This window comes from Leucopleurus acutus (genome assembly GCF_964270905.1).
Source record: "Leucopleurus acutus genome assembly, chromosome: 1".
Classification (NCBI taxonomy): Eukaryota; Metazoa; Chordata; class Mammalia; order Artiodactyla; family Delphinidae; genus Leucopleurus; species Leucopleurus acutus.
In genome coordinates this window covers 64,298,274-64,316,325 of record NC_139142.1, presented here as the reverse complement: position 1 = coordinate 64,316,325, position 18,052 = coordinate 64,298,274, and the positions used below count along the sequence as shown (strand labels likewise).

Below are 18,052 nucleotides of genomic sequence, written 5' to 3'. Positions count from 1 at the left end.
TGAGAAAATGTGGTTTATATCCTTGGCATACATTTACATAATCTCGTTAAGGAAATCTCTTCAGCTTAGTTAAACTATCCCAATAAAAATCTTATCTCTGGTAGAAGAAAGACTGTTTTCTCCAAAGGGAACAGGAAACAAGTATGGAGTCTGGCCACATTTTGAGAATCTAAGGCTGTAATTGTAGCTATATTTTTTGTGTTACATATTTGAAGTTTGTTAAAGGAGATGGATGAGAAGTAATTGCTATGTTTGGAGGATACAGTCATGTAAGAATAGAGTCCTGCAGCTAATGTTTTTTAAATGTGGATTTTAAAAATAATTTTTGATTTGTTGCTTGGAAAATGTTTATACACTAAAAAAAAAAAAAAATGAGGGTGATAAATTACCACCAATCTCTCAAGCTCCCCACTGGAGCCATCAAATTAAGGGTTAACCTCCCAGGATTCCCCTGAATTAATCAGGAGCTAAGCCAGGGGCAGGCTGGGCTGGGGGGGCGGGGATTGGCAGAGTGCCACCTCCCCCAGGAGGCATGGGGCACAACAGTGCAGCCACAAATAAAGGAGCCTTGCCCGGGCTCCCAGCTCCTCTCTCACGCAGCCCTGTGCACAGAAAACACGACCCGATCCCACATCAGCCCAGCGTTTCTGCTTACCATGCTCTGATCCTCCATTTCCAAAGAACCAAGACAAGGGGTTGTGTTCTGCAGAGTAGGGTTTTTTCAGTCCTGATTTAATTGTAAATGTGTGTTCATCTTTCTTTCCTCATTTAGGAGGCATTCTGTGATGAGCCTCTGGATCATCTTTTTAAGATCTCTAGATCCGTTCAGCTCTAGATAAAGATGAAGCTGCAGCTGGATGGAACGAATGGGCTGCCCTTAAAGCAGGACCCAAAGGATGGCTGTGCTGACCATTGGCATAAAAGCACTGGCAATGCTGGGTGGCATGCAGATTCCCAGGTCCCTTCCTAGCTTTAAAGAATCTAAAGTTTGGGGGGTAGGACCTTGGAATCCATATTATTAATAAGCTCTCCAAGTGATTCTTGTGCATGTTCAAATTTAAAAACCACTATCCCTAGAGGTTTTTTGGTTTTAAATAAATCCCTGGTATCAGCATTAGGTGTCATGGGCTTTCCAATTAAGGAACAAAATACGTTTTCCCCCATGTGCCAGGCCCATTTAGTTATCTGTGTACAGGACAGAGCAAGTTAACTCCATCTGTAAGAGGAAGAATGCCTGTCCTCAGGCTTATGCATGAGTCTTTGCCTTTAGGACCTTAGGAGCTCAGTGAGAATAGAGAAATTAGTCCCTAGCTTCCTTCCTTCCTCTGCCTTCCAGAGTCGGGAATGCCCTTATCTACAGCTTTAGGCCTGTCCACTTCCAGAGCCAACCTTCAATGAGTCTTTTCAGCAATCAGACCAAACACCAACTGGTCGTGTTCCAATTACATTCCCCCTCCTGGCTCACCTCATTTCCATTCAAACCAAATGGAGTCCCTGAGAATTCACACTTTCTAGTTGTCGTCCTTTTACCCAAAAGGATTGGCTTCTGCCAGGGTTCCTCTTCCTGAACTTTGGCCTGGACACTTCCCTTGTACCCAGCCTCACCTCCGTTCTCTTCACTGCTACAGCTGCCCTGAAGTTGAGCCCACCTAAAACTCTCTCCAGTTCTTGCTGGTCCTCTAGCCTTAAGTGCTGAATCCTGCCCAATTCTGAAGAGCCCTGATCTTAGGGAAATTCTTAGGGACAAACTCCCAGAAAGCCTTCCACCACCCATGTGGTTCCTGAGTTGATTGCCATCTCCATACCTAGCTGATGATGATGACATTCCACAACCACCTTGCCTCTGTTGCATCCCCTTTGGCCCTGGAAGAGGCCTGCATCTTCACCTGCTCCCTGCGAAGACCTCATTGCCCCCGAACCTCCCCCTCCCTTCAATCTCACCTCTGCCTTGAGAAGTCAACTTATCCCTCCTCTGTCTTTTCTTATCCCCAGTTGCTAAAGTCCCATTGTGAATTATGATGAAGATTACTAGAAGCCAGGCAGTTTCTAGAAATAACATCTGAGGTGCTGGAAAGGGAAGGAAGATAACATTCTGCTGTTCTCCCGCCCCTCCCGGGGCCCACAGGCACCTCCTTCAGCCGTGAGCTCTCTTCTCCACAGTGTTTGCATCTATGGACAAGTACCCGGTCTCAGCTAAATTGTTGTGTTGTTGTTTTTTTGTTTTTCCCCCAGGCCTTGCGCAAAGACCCAGGGGGCAGGAGTCAGACAGACAGGGACAGAGGGACCTGTCAGGGGAGATTCTCCAACCTATGATATAGTCTAAATTCAGGAAAACCCACTGCCTAAAAATTTGCATGAAGTAATTTACATGAGGTTGATATTCTCACGCTGGTTTAGATTAAGTTGTTAGGCTGTAGGCTAGATGTTTAGATTCAGAAGACCCGGCTAACCCTTTATCTTTCAGCAGGTTGTGGGACACCTCAGCCCCATCACTTAAAAGTAATTAGCTGGGGCTTCCCTGGTGGCGCGGTGGTTGAGAGTCCGCCTGCCGATGCAGGGGACGCGGGTTCGTGCCCCGGTCCGGGAAGATCCCACATGCCGCGGAGCGGCTGGGCCCGTGAGCCACGGCCGCTGAGCCTGCGCGTCCGGAGCCTGTGCTCCACAATGGGAGAGGCCACAACAGTGACAGGCCCGTGTACAGCAAAAAAAAAAAAAAAAAATGTAATTAGCTGACTCTCCCACCTTAGCTAGTGATTTGATGATCTGTATGCTGAACCAGACTTCTACAGGGGAATAAAAGAAAAAAGACCAGAGTGCCAGAAGGAAGCCTCATTTTTAAGGTAAATTTGGATTCCCCTAAAGGACAAGTGAAAAAAATCTCTGAAGATGCACTAAACCCAGGGAATCATAGTTTTTTTCCTGCCTGCAGCATTTTTGGTTCCCCTCTTTGCGTGGCCCCATTCTGTACTTTACATTATGTGTGGAAAATAATGCACATAATACTTAACGCTTCCTTTTTTTTTTTTTTTTTTTTTTTTTTTTTTTTTGTGGTACGCGGGCCTCTCACTGTTCTGACCTCTCCCGCTGCGGAGCACAGGCTCCGGACGCGCAGGCTCAGCGGCCATGGCTCACGGGCCCAGCCGCTCCGCGGCATGTGGGATCCTCCCGGACCGGGGCACGAACCCGCGTCCCCTGCGCCACCAGGGAAGCCCTATCAAGGTCTTTTTGATGGGCTCGTTTATAATGAGAAGTTATTAGTGGAGCACATCTAAATGTTTATCACCAACAGACGACGGAAAGGAGCATATGGCAGGAAGAGAAATATATATTTGTCCAAGAAACATGGCTTGTTAACACTCCCACACTCGTCCTAAACTCCGTGGACATGTAGTCTCTGCACCGTGTACACCCGCTCATCGTGTCAGAGAAGAAAAAAGTCAAACAATGATTTCTTCAGTGTGGGACTGTCAAATGATGCTAATTTGGACATTTTCATCAAAGATGGTGGGATTTCCACTCAGAAATCCTTTGCATTGCTGCTTCTCTGTGGCTGGTATCTGGGCAGTACTGTGTAAGGGGTTTAGAAAAATACAGGCTTTAGCATTTTTGCACAGCTCTTTATGATAAAACAAGAACAATGAAAGGAAATGTGAGGATTGAGCTCTTATATAAAATTGAGCTCAGGGGCAAAGAATCTTTTCGTTCAGAAATCTCTTTTGAAGAATGCCTGTAGATTAAAGACCAGGCTAAGACAAACCTTTAGAACACAGAGGCAATTTTCACCTGACATTGGCCAAAACCAAAGCATTGTTCCGACTCGGCTGTGACCCATAAACCCCTACTGATTAATTCTTAAAGTAAGCTCTGCATTTAGTAACTTGCAGCTGTCCTCTGAAACTTCTGCCTCTGCCATGGGTAAGGGGAGTGGGAGGTAGGGTAGCCCTACAGCACAGTGAAAGACCCTCTATTGAGCATTATTAGTTCATGGAATTCTCTAGAACTTAGTGAGAACCCTAGGTATCAGCACCTGATTCTTATCCTCCGTTTTATATCTTAGGAGATGTTGCCCTGGTCAAGCTAGATGACTTGCCCAAATCACCAGAAACAGAAATCAAATGAATTGTTCTGTTTCCCAGTTCAGCGTTATTTCTACTCCACAGTATTCCTTTCACTTTAAAGTTATTAGGTTATTTTTATAGTTTCACAGTTCTTGACGTACTATTAGTATTTAGGCCTGTATGTTTGTATTCAAAATCATTTCTCATTCACCTGCTTAACTCTACAAGGAAGCCATCCCATTCTTTGGGATGTTACCATGGGGCCTGGTGACCATGCGGCAAGTTTGGCATTTACGTCAGAATGGAATTGTGGATGGAGAAAAAGGGGGCTTAGAGTTTTCAGAAATGTTCACTTTTTAATAAAATTAATCATTATAGATTAAAAGAAACTCAATTTAGAGAAGCACCTAAGTTGCTTTAGGCTTCAGATACTCAAAGCGCTGGGGTGGGGGGGGGGGGGGATGCCTTTGGTGTTCGTCTCTCATCTGTGTTTTCTCTGTTGGTAATTGCACTGAATTCCTTGGTTTTAACTATCACCTCCAGCCAAAACACCAAAACGAAGCACAAACCAACCAACCAACCAAGTCTTCCAAAACCATATCTTCATCTATCTTCTCTGAAGTATCCAACCCCTTTTTCCAGCTGCCCCCAGGACACCCTGCCCAGGATTTCCCCAGGCTGCCCAAATACAAAATGCCCACAGGGAAATCTTCTTTGTCCCTTTGTGAGTGATTCCTGCATTCCCACGTACCATTTAGTCTCTCATCATCATCTTCCTATGACACAGGCTTAAAATCGTGGTGCTTCTCTCCAGGTCCCACTACCAATTTCTGCTGCTTGGACCTGCCATTTGCCCCATCTCTAACTTTTCTGCTGACACCAGTTGAAATGCTCCTGGAGCCCTGGGTGTCTCCAGTAGGTTCTCTTTTAGATTTGTTTATCTTTTCTTTTATATTCCAGCCCTTTTCTCTATCTGGAACCCCTTTCACCATTCTATGATTATATCTTACGGCAGTTTATTTTAATGCCAGTTTCATGTAGCCTTCCAGATCCATTTGGTCAAAAGTATTTTCTACCTACCCTGACCTCCCAAAGATCTCATTCTATCCCTTTCTTATGGTGCACACTTGTTACTTAATGAAAATAGTATTTGTTGAGCATATACTGTGTATCAGGCATATACCTAGGCCTATACCTTTCTATATGTTTTCACTTAATCCTCTCAGCAGCCCTATATTCTGGAAGTCCATATTTAGCCGGGCGTTGGGTACAGCTTGGACTTGGGGACTTTTAAAGACACCCTGGGTGATTCCAGCACGTAGCAAGGTTGGGAACCGCTAGTAGAACTCCAAATCCGTTAGCCAGACATTCTCCTAGTAGATATCACCTTTGAAGCTCTAAAAAACAAACAAACGTTGGGCCCCAGCCCAGTGCTACCAAATTAGAATCTCTGGACTGTACAGCCTGGGAATCCATGTTTACACAAACAAAACTTCATAGGAGATTCTGTCACATAACCAGGATGGAGAACCACTTTCTTGATCAGACACTGTGTTCCCTCCCAATATTATGATATTACAAGTAATTGTTTATGTTTCCTCCCACTATGTAGTCTGTAAACCCTTTGAGGACAGGTTTACATTTGATCCACCTTTGTTTTCTCCCTGGCACCTATCAAGGTCCCTTGCACATAATATGTTTCAGAAACTAAAAAACCGATAAAATGCCCTTTAATGACCCTATTAAGAAAACAAAAGACACCTTTACAGAGTACTTATTCTCTCTGTACTAGGTTTTTAATCTCTAATATGCTGACCTGGAAAGTAAGCAAGTCATTTCAATTTTCTGAGCATCATAGTTGCATGGCTACACAGTACCAGAGCTTAGCGCCAGTGCCCAGCTCTTCTGATAATACTCTTTCCTCAACACCTCAGGCCTTCAAAGCAAATACAAAGTGAAAATATCAACTATCTGTGTGTTTGGATACCTGCTCTCGGCCATGTTTCTAAAATCTGAACATAACTTCTCACAATGGAAAAAAAAAAAAAAACTGTTGGCATTGTGAAATAGATTTGGGAAAATACCTTAATTTAAACCCCAAAGTTAATTACAGGGCCTAACAGATATCCCTTTTCTTCTCTTCAGCACCATCCTCCCTCACCCCCAGATGTACATACATACAGACAAACACACCCTCTGATTGTTCTTTGACATTTCTTGACAACCGTTAAGTTATTGCATTGGTAATTTTCTTTGGTTTTTTCCTTCTTAGTTTGTACAATTTCTCAAAGACTTTTCAAATAACCTGGGCTTCTGGCTATAAGTGAAATAATTTCCAAGGTTCATATACAGTTTATTTAACACAGTAAATTGGCATCCGGTATAAACTTCTAATGTTTTGTTCAATATGAATACGCACATAAAATGTATACAAGCATAACAAAGCGGAAATGATGCTCAAACACGGCCTAGAAACCAAGATTCTAGGCTCTTTTTGGCCATTTCCAAGCCCGATGACTCTGGGCTTGCGGAATGAATGTTCCAAAGCCTCTCTCCTCACCCAGAAAAATGAAAAGGAGAATGGCCTAAAATAGACCCTCCCAATTTTTCTCCCAAATATGAAATGTCATGATCCTTTAAAGTAATAATAATTTATTTGGCCTTTGGTCAAGATTAAACGAATAATCGGTCCTTACCCATATTATTCAGTTGACGGTTTTACAGGCAATCAGAATTATAATGAAATTTGTAGACTTCTTTACAATTTGGAAAGTGTTCACCACCATTCCCTCCTTCGATTTTCATAACGTAATTGCAGAACAGTCATTATCCCCATTGCACAGAAAAGAAAATTGAGATGCAGAGAGGCTGAGTCCAGGAGAACAAAATCAGGAAATGGCAAATCTACTCAACCCAACTTTTGACCCCCTTCGACACCTCGATGGCCACAGGCAAAGCTGGAGGAGATCAGAGGCGGGGTAGATCTGAATGCACACAGCTCCCCCAGCAGCCTGTCTGGCTTCCCAGAAATGTTTGCTAGCCCAGATGCCTTCAGATTGCTTTGGAAGAGAATACCAAGTGGGGATTTATTTAACGTATCATTTCTGGGTGTGAGTTTTCCTGAGCATTTATAGTTCTGTGTTTTTCCAAGAAGCTGAGTGTTCCTGAGAAAAGAAGACAGATAATGATAAATGAGCATCTATGTGAGCCTACCTGGGAGGAGGACCAGGGACTGTTAACACCCCTCCTGTGAAGCTAATCCCATTTCGTTTAGCTATTTCTTTATTAGTTAATGAGGTCGTGCAAAAACGTGTGTCTGTGATGATGTTTTAGTATCCCTGCCTCTAGGAACATTTTCAAATATTCATAAAGTAGCTCGTCTGACCAGAGCTTAAAGCAAAGGTGCATTAAGTATGATTTTAGTCTACCTCAATGCGGGTGGTCAAAAAACTGCTCCTGAAATAACCTAAATAATCCTCCTCGTTGGTGTTTCCAGATCCACAGCTCTGGGCTCAAACGTGAAAGGGGACAGGGAAGAGAGATCATTTAGAACAGCCAGGACTCCAAAGGGCGGCTCCATAAGCTTTGATCCTGCTGCCTGACTGACAGCAGTGTGGCTCGCTTTTGGAAAACTGAATAACTTAAAGGAAACAAAAACACAGTGAAAAAGGAATTACTAGTCAAGCCCCTAGGAAGGAGAGCAGATGCTAGTTCTTCTTGCTCCTGGGAGGCCAGAGACCCACTTCCCACTTTGGTTCCTTCTGGCAAGGAGGGAAAAGAAGAATTTCAAAAAATGATTTGGCGCCCAGGGGTGCATTTGGAGAGGCCAACCAAACACAGAACGTCAGCCAGCTACGAAACTGAGCTCCAAGGTACCGGGAATGGCAGCGAGAACCTCTACAACTGGGTTTGGGAAGGTCTGCCACACTGTCACAGGGCTCCTGGAACACAGCTAGAGTACACACACACACACACACACACACACATGCACACACGCACAGTCTCCAACCCCCCACACATATACACACCTGCCTTCTACCATCCGGAAGCATTGCCACCCAAATCCTTATTTTTTCCATCCTTTTGTGCTTTCATTTTCCCGAAACATCGTTTAAGGAAACTGACACTATGACTCTTCTCCTATGTTCAGTTTACAAACAAAGGAACTTTTTCCAAAGATGGCTTTATAAAAATAATATTATTTAACATATGTGAGGATGATGAAGCAATTTCCTTTGGTTCAGGGTGGCCTGGACTACCCATGGTATACTTTGGCTAAGAAACCAAAAATCACAGCCCAACGTTGTCCCTCCCGTTTCTGAGCAAGTACGTCTGAGCCGCCACCAAAATGGTGCAAGGCTTCCTGACCCTACTGTGGTGTATGAGCTTAGGGAACGAATCATACTCCAAGGTCCTCTAACCTTCAGTCCCAGACGGCGCTGCGAGAAAGCATGGCGTTACATGTACAGGTAACTTAGCACTGCCTAACGTGGGATCTCTATGCTCAGAAGGACACATTCATTTCACTGTCACTGAGTTTTTTAATCATTGGAGTCTGGCATTTTTTGCAAATGAAGGAAAGCTCTGAGCCACACTTCTGAAAGGAGATGTCCATGGAATCCCACTCAGTACAGATTTGGAGAGAGACAGACATCATCCATTAATAAGGGCTGATAATGCAAACGTTTCTTTTTGCAGCTCAGGGCTCAACTTTGTTGTCCTTTTATCTGGTTACGAACTTCCTCTAAATGTGAAAAAAAAAAAAGTCCTGAAAAATAGCAATAGCATAGTAATAACGCTGCCTTGAGAAATGCTGAGAGTATAATATTATTTCTCTTTTGTCTCTTGCCTTGAGGACATTGAGGGCACTTTGACAGCCCTTATGATTACACGAGATACAAGCTAACATTGGTTATTCCAGATGCAGTTTTGCATTTCTCAAAAGAAGTACTGTTACAGCCCAGATGTAAATTTGACTATGTCCTGTACTTAATGTTCTATTACAGGTGATTCACATAACGGGCCGGCTACGACTAAGGGTGTCGCTGTCCCACGGGAGGACCGTCCCCAGCCAAATCATGGGGCTCGTGGTTGTGGCTCATGCCTTGCCTCCCCCTACGATCAATGAAGTCAGAATTGACTGCCATATGTTCGTCACTCGAGTAAATATGGACCTCAATATCATTTACTGTGAAAATAGGTACTTCGTTTTTGTTTTCATTTGCCCTGTTGTGTGTTGCGCATCGGTAAGGGCCGGTGTTTTCAGCAGTCTGAAGGATTTTACTCTCCCAACGAGGCTCATTATAAATCCTGATCTTCCTTTTAATGGCTGCTTGGACTGACACCAACCATGCTTTTTATGTGAAATTTACATCGCTGCCCTGATTTGCATTAGGGACAACAATGGAATGGAATTAGGATTCCCAGGCATCCAGATGCTATAACTAAGACCCATTTTGGCCGAGAACCCAGGGAGAGAGGTGGGCGGAGACATTCTTGGCAAAACGATGCAGTAAGAGGTATCTACTGATGTCTCAGCCAGACCCACTTCCTCAAGGACCCAGCCGCATGACAGGCAGTGTTCACAGAGGCACTGAGCACCTTGTCCTAGTCAGCTCAGGCTGCTGGGACAAATTACCATAGACTAGTAGCTCAAACAACAGACATGTATTTCTCACAGTTCTGGAGGCTGGCAAGTCCAAGATCAAGGTACAGGCTGCCGAGGTTCCTGAGGGGGCACGCTCTTCCTGGCTTGCAGAGGGCTGCCTTCTTGCTGTGTCCTCATATAGGGGAGAGCAAGCTCTGATCTTCCTCTTCCTATAAGGACACTAATCCCATCATGGGGGGCTCCATCCTTCTGACCTCATCTCAACCTAATTACCTCCCAAAGGCCCCACCTCCAAATACCATCACATGGAGGGTAAGAATTCCACTATACGAATTTAGGGGGTACACAAACATTCAGTCCACAAAACATGCAGAGGACAGATGAGAATTTGAGGCCCCCAGAGGAAAAAAGACAAAAAAGAAATTTGTAAAACTATTCAATGACGCTTTGTAATCCTGAGGATTTCACTGTGATAAATTAAAGAAAGATGACTCATCATACGTATGACTCGGCAGACTGAGCTCTTCTAAAAGGACTTTCTAGCCTCTGGTTGAAAAGTTCACTTTTCCATTGAGCACAAAGCAAAAGGGACAAGGAAATGGGACAGTGCCCCTTCAGACCTTTCACCCAGAGCCACCAGCCCATCATCAGGCTGAAGTGAAGAAGAGAGAATCACGGTGGGGGCCGGGGGGGGGCGAGGGGGGGAGGGGAGGTGAACACGCATCGGCTGTGGGAAGGAAGCTTGGCGACGCCGTCCACCCTGGTGCCACGGGGAGAATTACCGAATTAATTTGTGGGGACACTTTTGTGGCTCAGATTATCGTCAGGCACGAAGGCAGCACATGTTTGCTGAGTCCTGTGATTGCCTTCGGGGTGGGGGGGGGGGGGTGGGGACAAAAGAGAGGAATGGTCAAGTGGCTTAGGAAGTTGACCTCTTCAGGGCCCAGCCAAGAGGAAGACAGACAGCGCCTGCATTCAGTCCATTAGGAAGCGCTAAAGATGTTGAGATCAAGTCAGAAATGCCTCCCCTTTCCGGTCAAGCTTTGATTCAGAGGAAAGAATTCACCATGGGAAAAGAGTACCCGCCCTGAGCTTTTTAGTGTTCAGGGGGGTAGAAGATATCATGAACCCGTCACTATTATTTAATGAGTAACTCAATCTATTTTCCAAGTTTTGGGGGTATTTATTAAAATTTTCTCATCATGACTGTATACTTGGCCGTGTCTAAGGTATTCTGCCATGGCCACAGAGAATCAGGAAAGATGAGTTTGCCAGAATGAGTAGCTAGAGTTGGCCAGGAATAATAAAGAGAGATAACATTTATTGAACACTTGCTACACCCTCAGCCATATGCAAAGGGCATTAGATGCACTATGTCACTGAAGCTTGAGGACGGTTTTGTGAGGTCGGTGTTGCCCCTGTGTCCATCGGCCCCACGCAGTTTCAGCTTAGAGAGAAAGGTCAAGTGCCTTGACTGAGGCCAAGATTTGAACCCCAATCTGCCATATTCAACAACCATGCCTCCTGTGGGATCCCCCCGCATTCCTTGTCTCTAATTTTTCTTCAGAAGTCAGGCTAAATGGTAACGAATCGGAATAACCGCTGAGGTGGAACTTTCATACACATGCAGCCATGAAAGAACACAACTACGGCCCACAAAGCGGTCTCGTCTCTGATTTAAAAGTTAGAATGTTGGACACCCAGGGAGGCAGGTAGACAGCCGGGGGATGGAGTATGGCTTTGCGTCTTTGGAAACATACGTCGGCTCCCTCGATTTAGATTCACAACCACCAATCCCCGCAAAAAAAGACGAAGCCTCATCTTATTTACGTAACTCCCAGTGACTGTCCTGTCCCCAAGCCATCATCTAATTCTCATTCCTGTTATCACAGGTTGATTAATTCTTTTGATGCACTCCATGGACTTGAGTGCCTTATGGTGCCACTCTAGTAATTGAGATCACTTTCTGTGACCCACTTTATGCTTTTTTCTTCCCATTAAAAAATGTTTTTTCCACAACCCCTTATTAGCCAGTACAATACAGCATTATTCCTCCACTGAAGGTGACAGTCATTATTAGAAAGGATCCCCGTTAAAGGCAATTGCATATTGAATCTGAGGGAACAGCACACCTGTGTGTCAAGCACTGTGCTACATTCATGTCATTTCATTCATTAATCCCCTCACCAGCCTCTGAAGTTGTTTTACAGATAAGGAAACTGAGGCTCGGCGTACAAGATGCCATCAGGCTTCTGATCCTGATACAGGTCATCAGACTGGTCTAGAGCATTCTACACATATATTAAGAGGTCTTTGAACACTGAGCTGGTCACATGCACCACGGTAACAGGCTCTGAGAGTACAAAAGTGCTTCCACTGTTTTGAAGGATTTCATTCAAATAAAAAATAAAGAACTGTCTTCCCTAAAAGAATGGAGTGCCTTTTTCCCGGGGTTTATAGTTGAATTAGGGATCTGCTGACTAGAAAATAGAGTCCGCTCCTTGACTCTGCAGATCCCTAGGACAGCCTTGGGCAAAGCCCACATCTGATGCTTTCAGAGGAGCGGGCAAATTCCAGAAACACCAACGCAGGCCTTTAATGACATCCTGATTCCCTCGTTTGCAGAAAGGGGGTATAAACTGTGCTTGGAAAGCATTTAATGGTTTTAGGAAAACACCAACTCATCTGTTTCGTACCAGAAAACCATGGAATCCTGAGAAAACACTCCAAGAATTCTAGTTTGGCCCAAAATATGATTTAAATGGCTAGATGTTGAGCAATTCACTCACTGGGTAGTGTATTTTCATTCCTTTCCGTATCATTTTGGTCTGGTTTGGTTTCTTATTTCCTTGTCTTTAGGGGTCAGATTTCACTCCCCAGCAGCAATCTCATGGGTTTCTTAAAGGTGCCGTAAAGATTCACTTCATATTTGATAAGTCAGAAACCATGAAAAGAACAGGGGCAGTAAAGGGAATCAATTAAACAAAAGATAAATTCTCTTCGGGATGGACCAAAATGAATCTGAACCTGGACAGGGAGGAAGAGAAGCCGCCTTTTGGCGTGTTCGTGTAAACCAGGCAGATTCCCCCAACGTTTTTTTTTTTCCAGTTTTTGTTCTTTTTCTGTGCTCCTGCCTGAGGACATTGCCGGCTGGACAGTGACAGAAGCTTACACACACACGTACGGTCGAGCACAAGGCTGGCAGAGCTGCCAGGATGGTTTAAAAGTTTCCGTGTGGAATCCACCACAAAGTCCCAGTTAAAAGGGGCCGGAGTGAAAGCTGAGCTCCCAAATGACTCAGACGAGAAAAGATAATACCCCCAGGCATCTGTATGTCTCAGCATTTAAATTATATCCCTTGAAATGCCAATTTGGACTTTGTGCCAAGAAGCAGTCGAAGCCCTTTTTCATGGAAATACCCAATAGAAGACCAATCTGTTTAAATGAAAGGTGTCTCTAATCATTTGGTATAAACATAACATGTTTTTATTTTATTATGTAACCTTGAATTATCTTGGCCTCTAATGAGGATCTCGCATTGTTCCTGATTCTCAATAATTTCATAGAATTATGTTGTCTCAATGTGTATTCTGATACTAAAAAAAGAAAAGAAAAACCTATCTAATTATTTCAACACAATTGCTTGATCTAGCACAGTTCCTACTTTAGAAAAAGACTGTTCATATGTTAAAGGAAATAATTTTATCTAAAAAAGGTTTTCCCTCAGTGCCAAGTCCTCACAGGTACCCTGGTATAATGAAAATTGTCAGTATATTTGTTTCTAAGTCATTTAACAGTTTCTCTATTTCCCCTCCCTTCTGATTTCCAGCCTGTGTTCTTCTCTTTGTAGGATTAGTGATTATATGGATCTGACTCCTGTAGACATTGTAGGGAAAAGATGCTACCACTTCATCCACGCTGAAGACGTCGAGGGCATCAGGCACAGTCACCTGGACTGTAAGTACCTCCTATGCACGGGGACAGCTGATCCCAGCCGGAGTCAACAGTCTCGGATGCCCTTTTGGTTTCCATGCCAATTTCTCCCTTCACATCTGCTGTACATTTGAGATGCCTGTCAGCGCGCAGTGAGAAAAAGTGAGACATAAATCGCTCCAACTTTTGTTGGGATTAGATTGAAAGCTGGACCTCCGGGCCCAGAGAAATTGCTGGATCTGCAGGCGCTCACCCGGGATTTCGTGGTCTCTTGTGCTCTCTCTCCCACGAAGTGATGGGGGAATCTTTGTCTTAAGTGCCTTTTTGACCCTTTCATTTTCTAGAGAGCAAATTCCACCGTGAAATCTGTGGTCTCAGTTTCAAAACAGACATGGGAGAAGACAAGTTCAACTAGGCCAGAGCCGCATAAAAATTCCTACTTGACTAGCAGCAAAACTGGGATGAGGGGGGAGCCCGGGGACAGGGGCAGAGTGCCTCATGTGGATACGGCAGCTCTCAAAGGTGCTGACTTTTCACTGTATTTCCAGAAAGAGGGTTATTTAGAGGGGCAGGTACCTCCATCTCCCGACTCTTGGAAGGGAGAAACTCATCTCAGCTCTTTGAGTCTGGTTCCCAGCTCCCGGCCAGCAGGCTCACCTCCGAGGCACCTTTTGTGGCATCCAAGCAAAGCAGGACCAGCAGTGTTCCGACTGGGTCCAAGCAGTAACTCACACACCAGCGTCCTCATGCACTCTTCCCTCATCAAACTCAGCAGGGCTGTTTTCACTATGTGTGCAAGGGTTCTGACAATCCCATCAGGCAAGAGGCACTGGTCTGGTGGACCTCTTAGGAAAGGGCTGCCCTATTCCAACAAGAGATTCTTTTTATGACCATTCAGTAGACTCTTCCTAGAAAATGAGGGCCCTGCCATCCGTAGTCCTAGAAGGTTCTAAAGCCGGTTCTGAGCTCCACTTTTAAATACATGCAAGGGGACACAAAGGAGACGGCACAGCTTGAAGCAGAAGCTTTTATGTAGTAAAACCAGCCAGGTGGCCTCTGTATTAACTTCTTCTTCCCTTTCTGGCCACGGTTGAGGAGAGCTGTTTCAGATCTTTCCCGCCCTTTGCAGTTGTTTAATCATTTCAAACTCAGATCTTCAGAAGTGTAATGGAGAGACACGAAGCTAGCCGAAGTCTCAAACTGTGAGCATCTTGTACTGTGTTTTCTATTTGTTTGTTTATTTATGGCGTGCTGGGTCTTCATTGCTGCTTGTGGGCTCTCTCTAGTTGCGGCGAGCAGTGGCTTCTCTTGTTGCAGAGCACGGGCTCTAGGCACGCGGGCTTCGGTAGTTGTGGCGGGCGGGCTCAGTGGTTGTGGTGCACGGGCTTAGTTGCTCCGCGGCACGCGGGATCTTCCCAGATCAGGGATCGAACCCGTGTCCCCTACATTGGCAGGTGGATTCTTAACCACTGTGCCACCAGAGAAGTCCCTTGTACTGTGTTTTGAACCCTGCATTAGCAACACTGACAAGGGAGCAAGGTCAGTGTCAAATTCTGTATATACTGTGTCTCTGGAAAAAAAAGCCTGCCTGTGAGGCTGCTCTGTCAGATTCTACTCCCAACCCAGAGTGCATGCCTTGGTATGGCCCCCCAGCGATTTAGGGAACACACTTGTTGCTAAGAACGAATGGATGTCGGGTATCACAGAACCAGATGGCTCTTCAATTAACTGGGGGAAGAAATGATGCTGTTTCCTGAAAAGACACATCAGGTTCTTTGTAGCTGGGAATTTAGAGAAAATCGAGAAAAATCAGGATGTTTGGAGGAAGCTATGAATATATTTTGGGATGCGGATATGCCAGAGATCCAGACTTTGAAAATGAATATATTGTTCGTAAGACACAGTCGTAGACCATGTGTGTGGGGGGCGCTTTTTCATTCTGGAATCTTAATCGAGGTCTAAATTCAGAAACCTGATGCTGACAAAAAGGAACTTTGTCATCCTCTGTTATTATTTGGAAAATGTCATGCTATCTCTCTGGGATTTGATTTACAGCTTGAAGAAATACAATTCCTCGGGAACAGTGAGCCAGGGCAGTTCATTTCTTCCCATAAAGCAAGGTCTCCAACAAATACATTTGATGCCATTCTTTCCGATCTACTTTTATCTCGTTTTCAGTACCTGGAGTAATTTGAGAGTGCTGAAAATAAACAACTCCGTCCGCCATTCACTATTGTGCTAGTATCCTAATTTTTCTGGTATCTTGCCAACTAATGAACAGAGAAGGTATGCTTTCAAATTCTGTGATTTTTTTTTCACTACTTGATATTGACATGCTGGCTATTGCTTTACGATTTCATCTGCTAACAATGATTGAGTTCAGTCTTTCAACTCATACACATGACTTCTAATTTTAAGTTCTTTTAATAACCTTAAACACATGAAAAACAAATAGAATGAGCTGATAATTCAGCACAGTAAAATATACTTCACATATTTAGCTATCACGCTGTGGAATAACTCCACAATGTCAAGTAGCACACAATTAGTAAAACTGTAGGGGGAGGAAAAGGAGTGTTTTGATCCTGAAGAGTTTTGATCCTAATCAGATTGAAATTTCAGCATTCTTGTAGTGCTTAATATCTTCAATCATACACACACACACACACACACACACACACACACACACACACACACACACACATATCAAACTGATGCCAATGTCAGGTTTTGCATTCTGTGACGGAAATAAAATGCTAAAATATACAAATGCATCTTTCTTTGTATAGTAAACATTAACATCATTATAAAGTAAGATTGAGTCTAAAATTATGTGATGGAATGTCTGATGTTTACCTAATTCTCAGACCAAAGCCAGCCCAGTAACAAAATGACAGAGCATGTAATAAGTCTTGGTTGTGTAAACATTGAAAAAAAAGCATCTTGCTTGTCCAAAGCCCTAGGCTATTACTGAAGGATGCCTTAACTGTGCCTTCTTGGCAGGAGAAGGTCATGGTGACATGGAATCAGCTCAAGAATAAGATAGAATTCTAAAACAAAGGGATGGTTAAAAAATAAACCACATTAACTATTTAGCTTTTCTTCCTAGAGCTATTGGCACAATTCCTGGTTCTGTCCATGAAAGGCAGGTTGTAGTCATCTGATCGTATTTCTGATATTTTGAGATGTGTCTTATGCTCCAGTTTATGGATAAAACTTAAAGAAATAAAAAGCCTCGACAGCCTCTGCTAACTCACAATGCTATCTTTATCACTTAGATCTATTTTGCTAGCCTAGGCATCTGTAAATCCATAGATGAACTTGTTTCTAGAATAAGAAAAGTAAAAGGGGATGTCAGCTGCACCAGGATTTGACAACTCTGAGAAATTGAACCAAAAACTCTGGACCATTTACTCGCCCACTAGGTTAACAGGAGGCGCCTGAGAGTTCACTGGGTTTCAACACAAAGAATCACTAGGAATCATTATCTATACCAACACGGTGGGTTAGTGAAATTACACTGGGATCTCAAGGGAGTTTAGGTCCTCTTCTATCATACTGTGACCAAAGACCTGTGTGATTTTTTTTTTTTTTCTCTAAGCCACCTCACTGGAGTCACTGAACCCAATTTCATTGATTCTTCAGGCCAAATTGAGCAAATCAACATTTCAAGGTTTGAATTTTAAATCACCCATATTAGCAATTATTTGAGCACCTTTTCCTATCACCCTCCAGTTCTCCATTGCTCAGGATGTATTGACCTCAAGATGACCAGTCACATCTCCCTGGAGTCACACACTCCCGTTACCTAGAGCATCTGTGTCACTCTTGAATTATGAGAACGCCTCACCATGTACTGCTTTGCCTCTGCCTATAGTCCAGAAAATAGAAGGGCAAACCACACATGCTAACCAGAGGAACACGCTTTGCATTTTGCTTTCGCCCCTGTCTATGGAAGATGCTGAATTTGCCTTGAGATATCCTTAGGGTTCTTCCCAGGTCACATCAGCAACAACTCTCTAAAACCTGGAAAGAGTGGCCTGAGGGAAGAAGACTTCCTTTCTCTTTATTACATTGTGTCCCAGCAGCAAGGGTCAAGGCTCGGGCTCTGGAGCAGTGGAGCTTTAGAAAGAAAGAGCCAGCAAGCATAGAAGTGGTGGCAGTTTCCCCTTCCTAGAACTGGATCCAGGATGAGGAAACTCTGGAAGATTTATTTCAGAAAGAGAGGAGGACTTTTCAGCTTGTCTATGAGATCATTAGAGTTAAAAAGCACGGCCTACCCAATATATTGGGGAGCCGTTACAAAAGAATACAGTAGGCTGTTTCTCTCTTAATTACAAAATTCTATACATCCTAACAAAATGAATCCACTGCTACCTGGCATAATGCATTCCACGCTGTTTTGCACCAATAACCCCTACACTTCCCTCCTGAAGGCGTCTCATCACCAAAT

General features: G+C 44.0%; 1 protein-coding gene across 12 annotated transcripts in view; it reads left to right on the top strand.

Annotated features, from left to right (window-relative positions):
• Window positions 1-18,052, top strand: part of NPAS3 (neuronal PAS domain protein 3) — a gene marked incomplete at both ends in the record, with an annotated part of 868,696 nt that overhangs the window by 832,831 nt on the left and 17,813 nt on the right. For all 12 annotated transcript variants that reach the window (XM_082853402.1, XM_082853400.1, XM_082853397.1 and 9 more), the window contains 2 exons: window positions 9,065-9,258; window positions 13,517-13,623. In XM_082853402.1, the coding sequence (XP_082709528.1) occupies window positions 9,065-9,258; window positions 13,517-13,623 (301 nt within the window). The remainder of the gene's footprint in view (window positions 1-9,064; window positions 9,259-13,516; window positions 13,624-18,052) is intronic.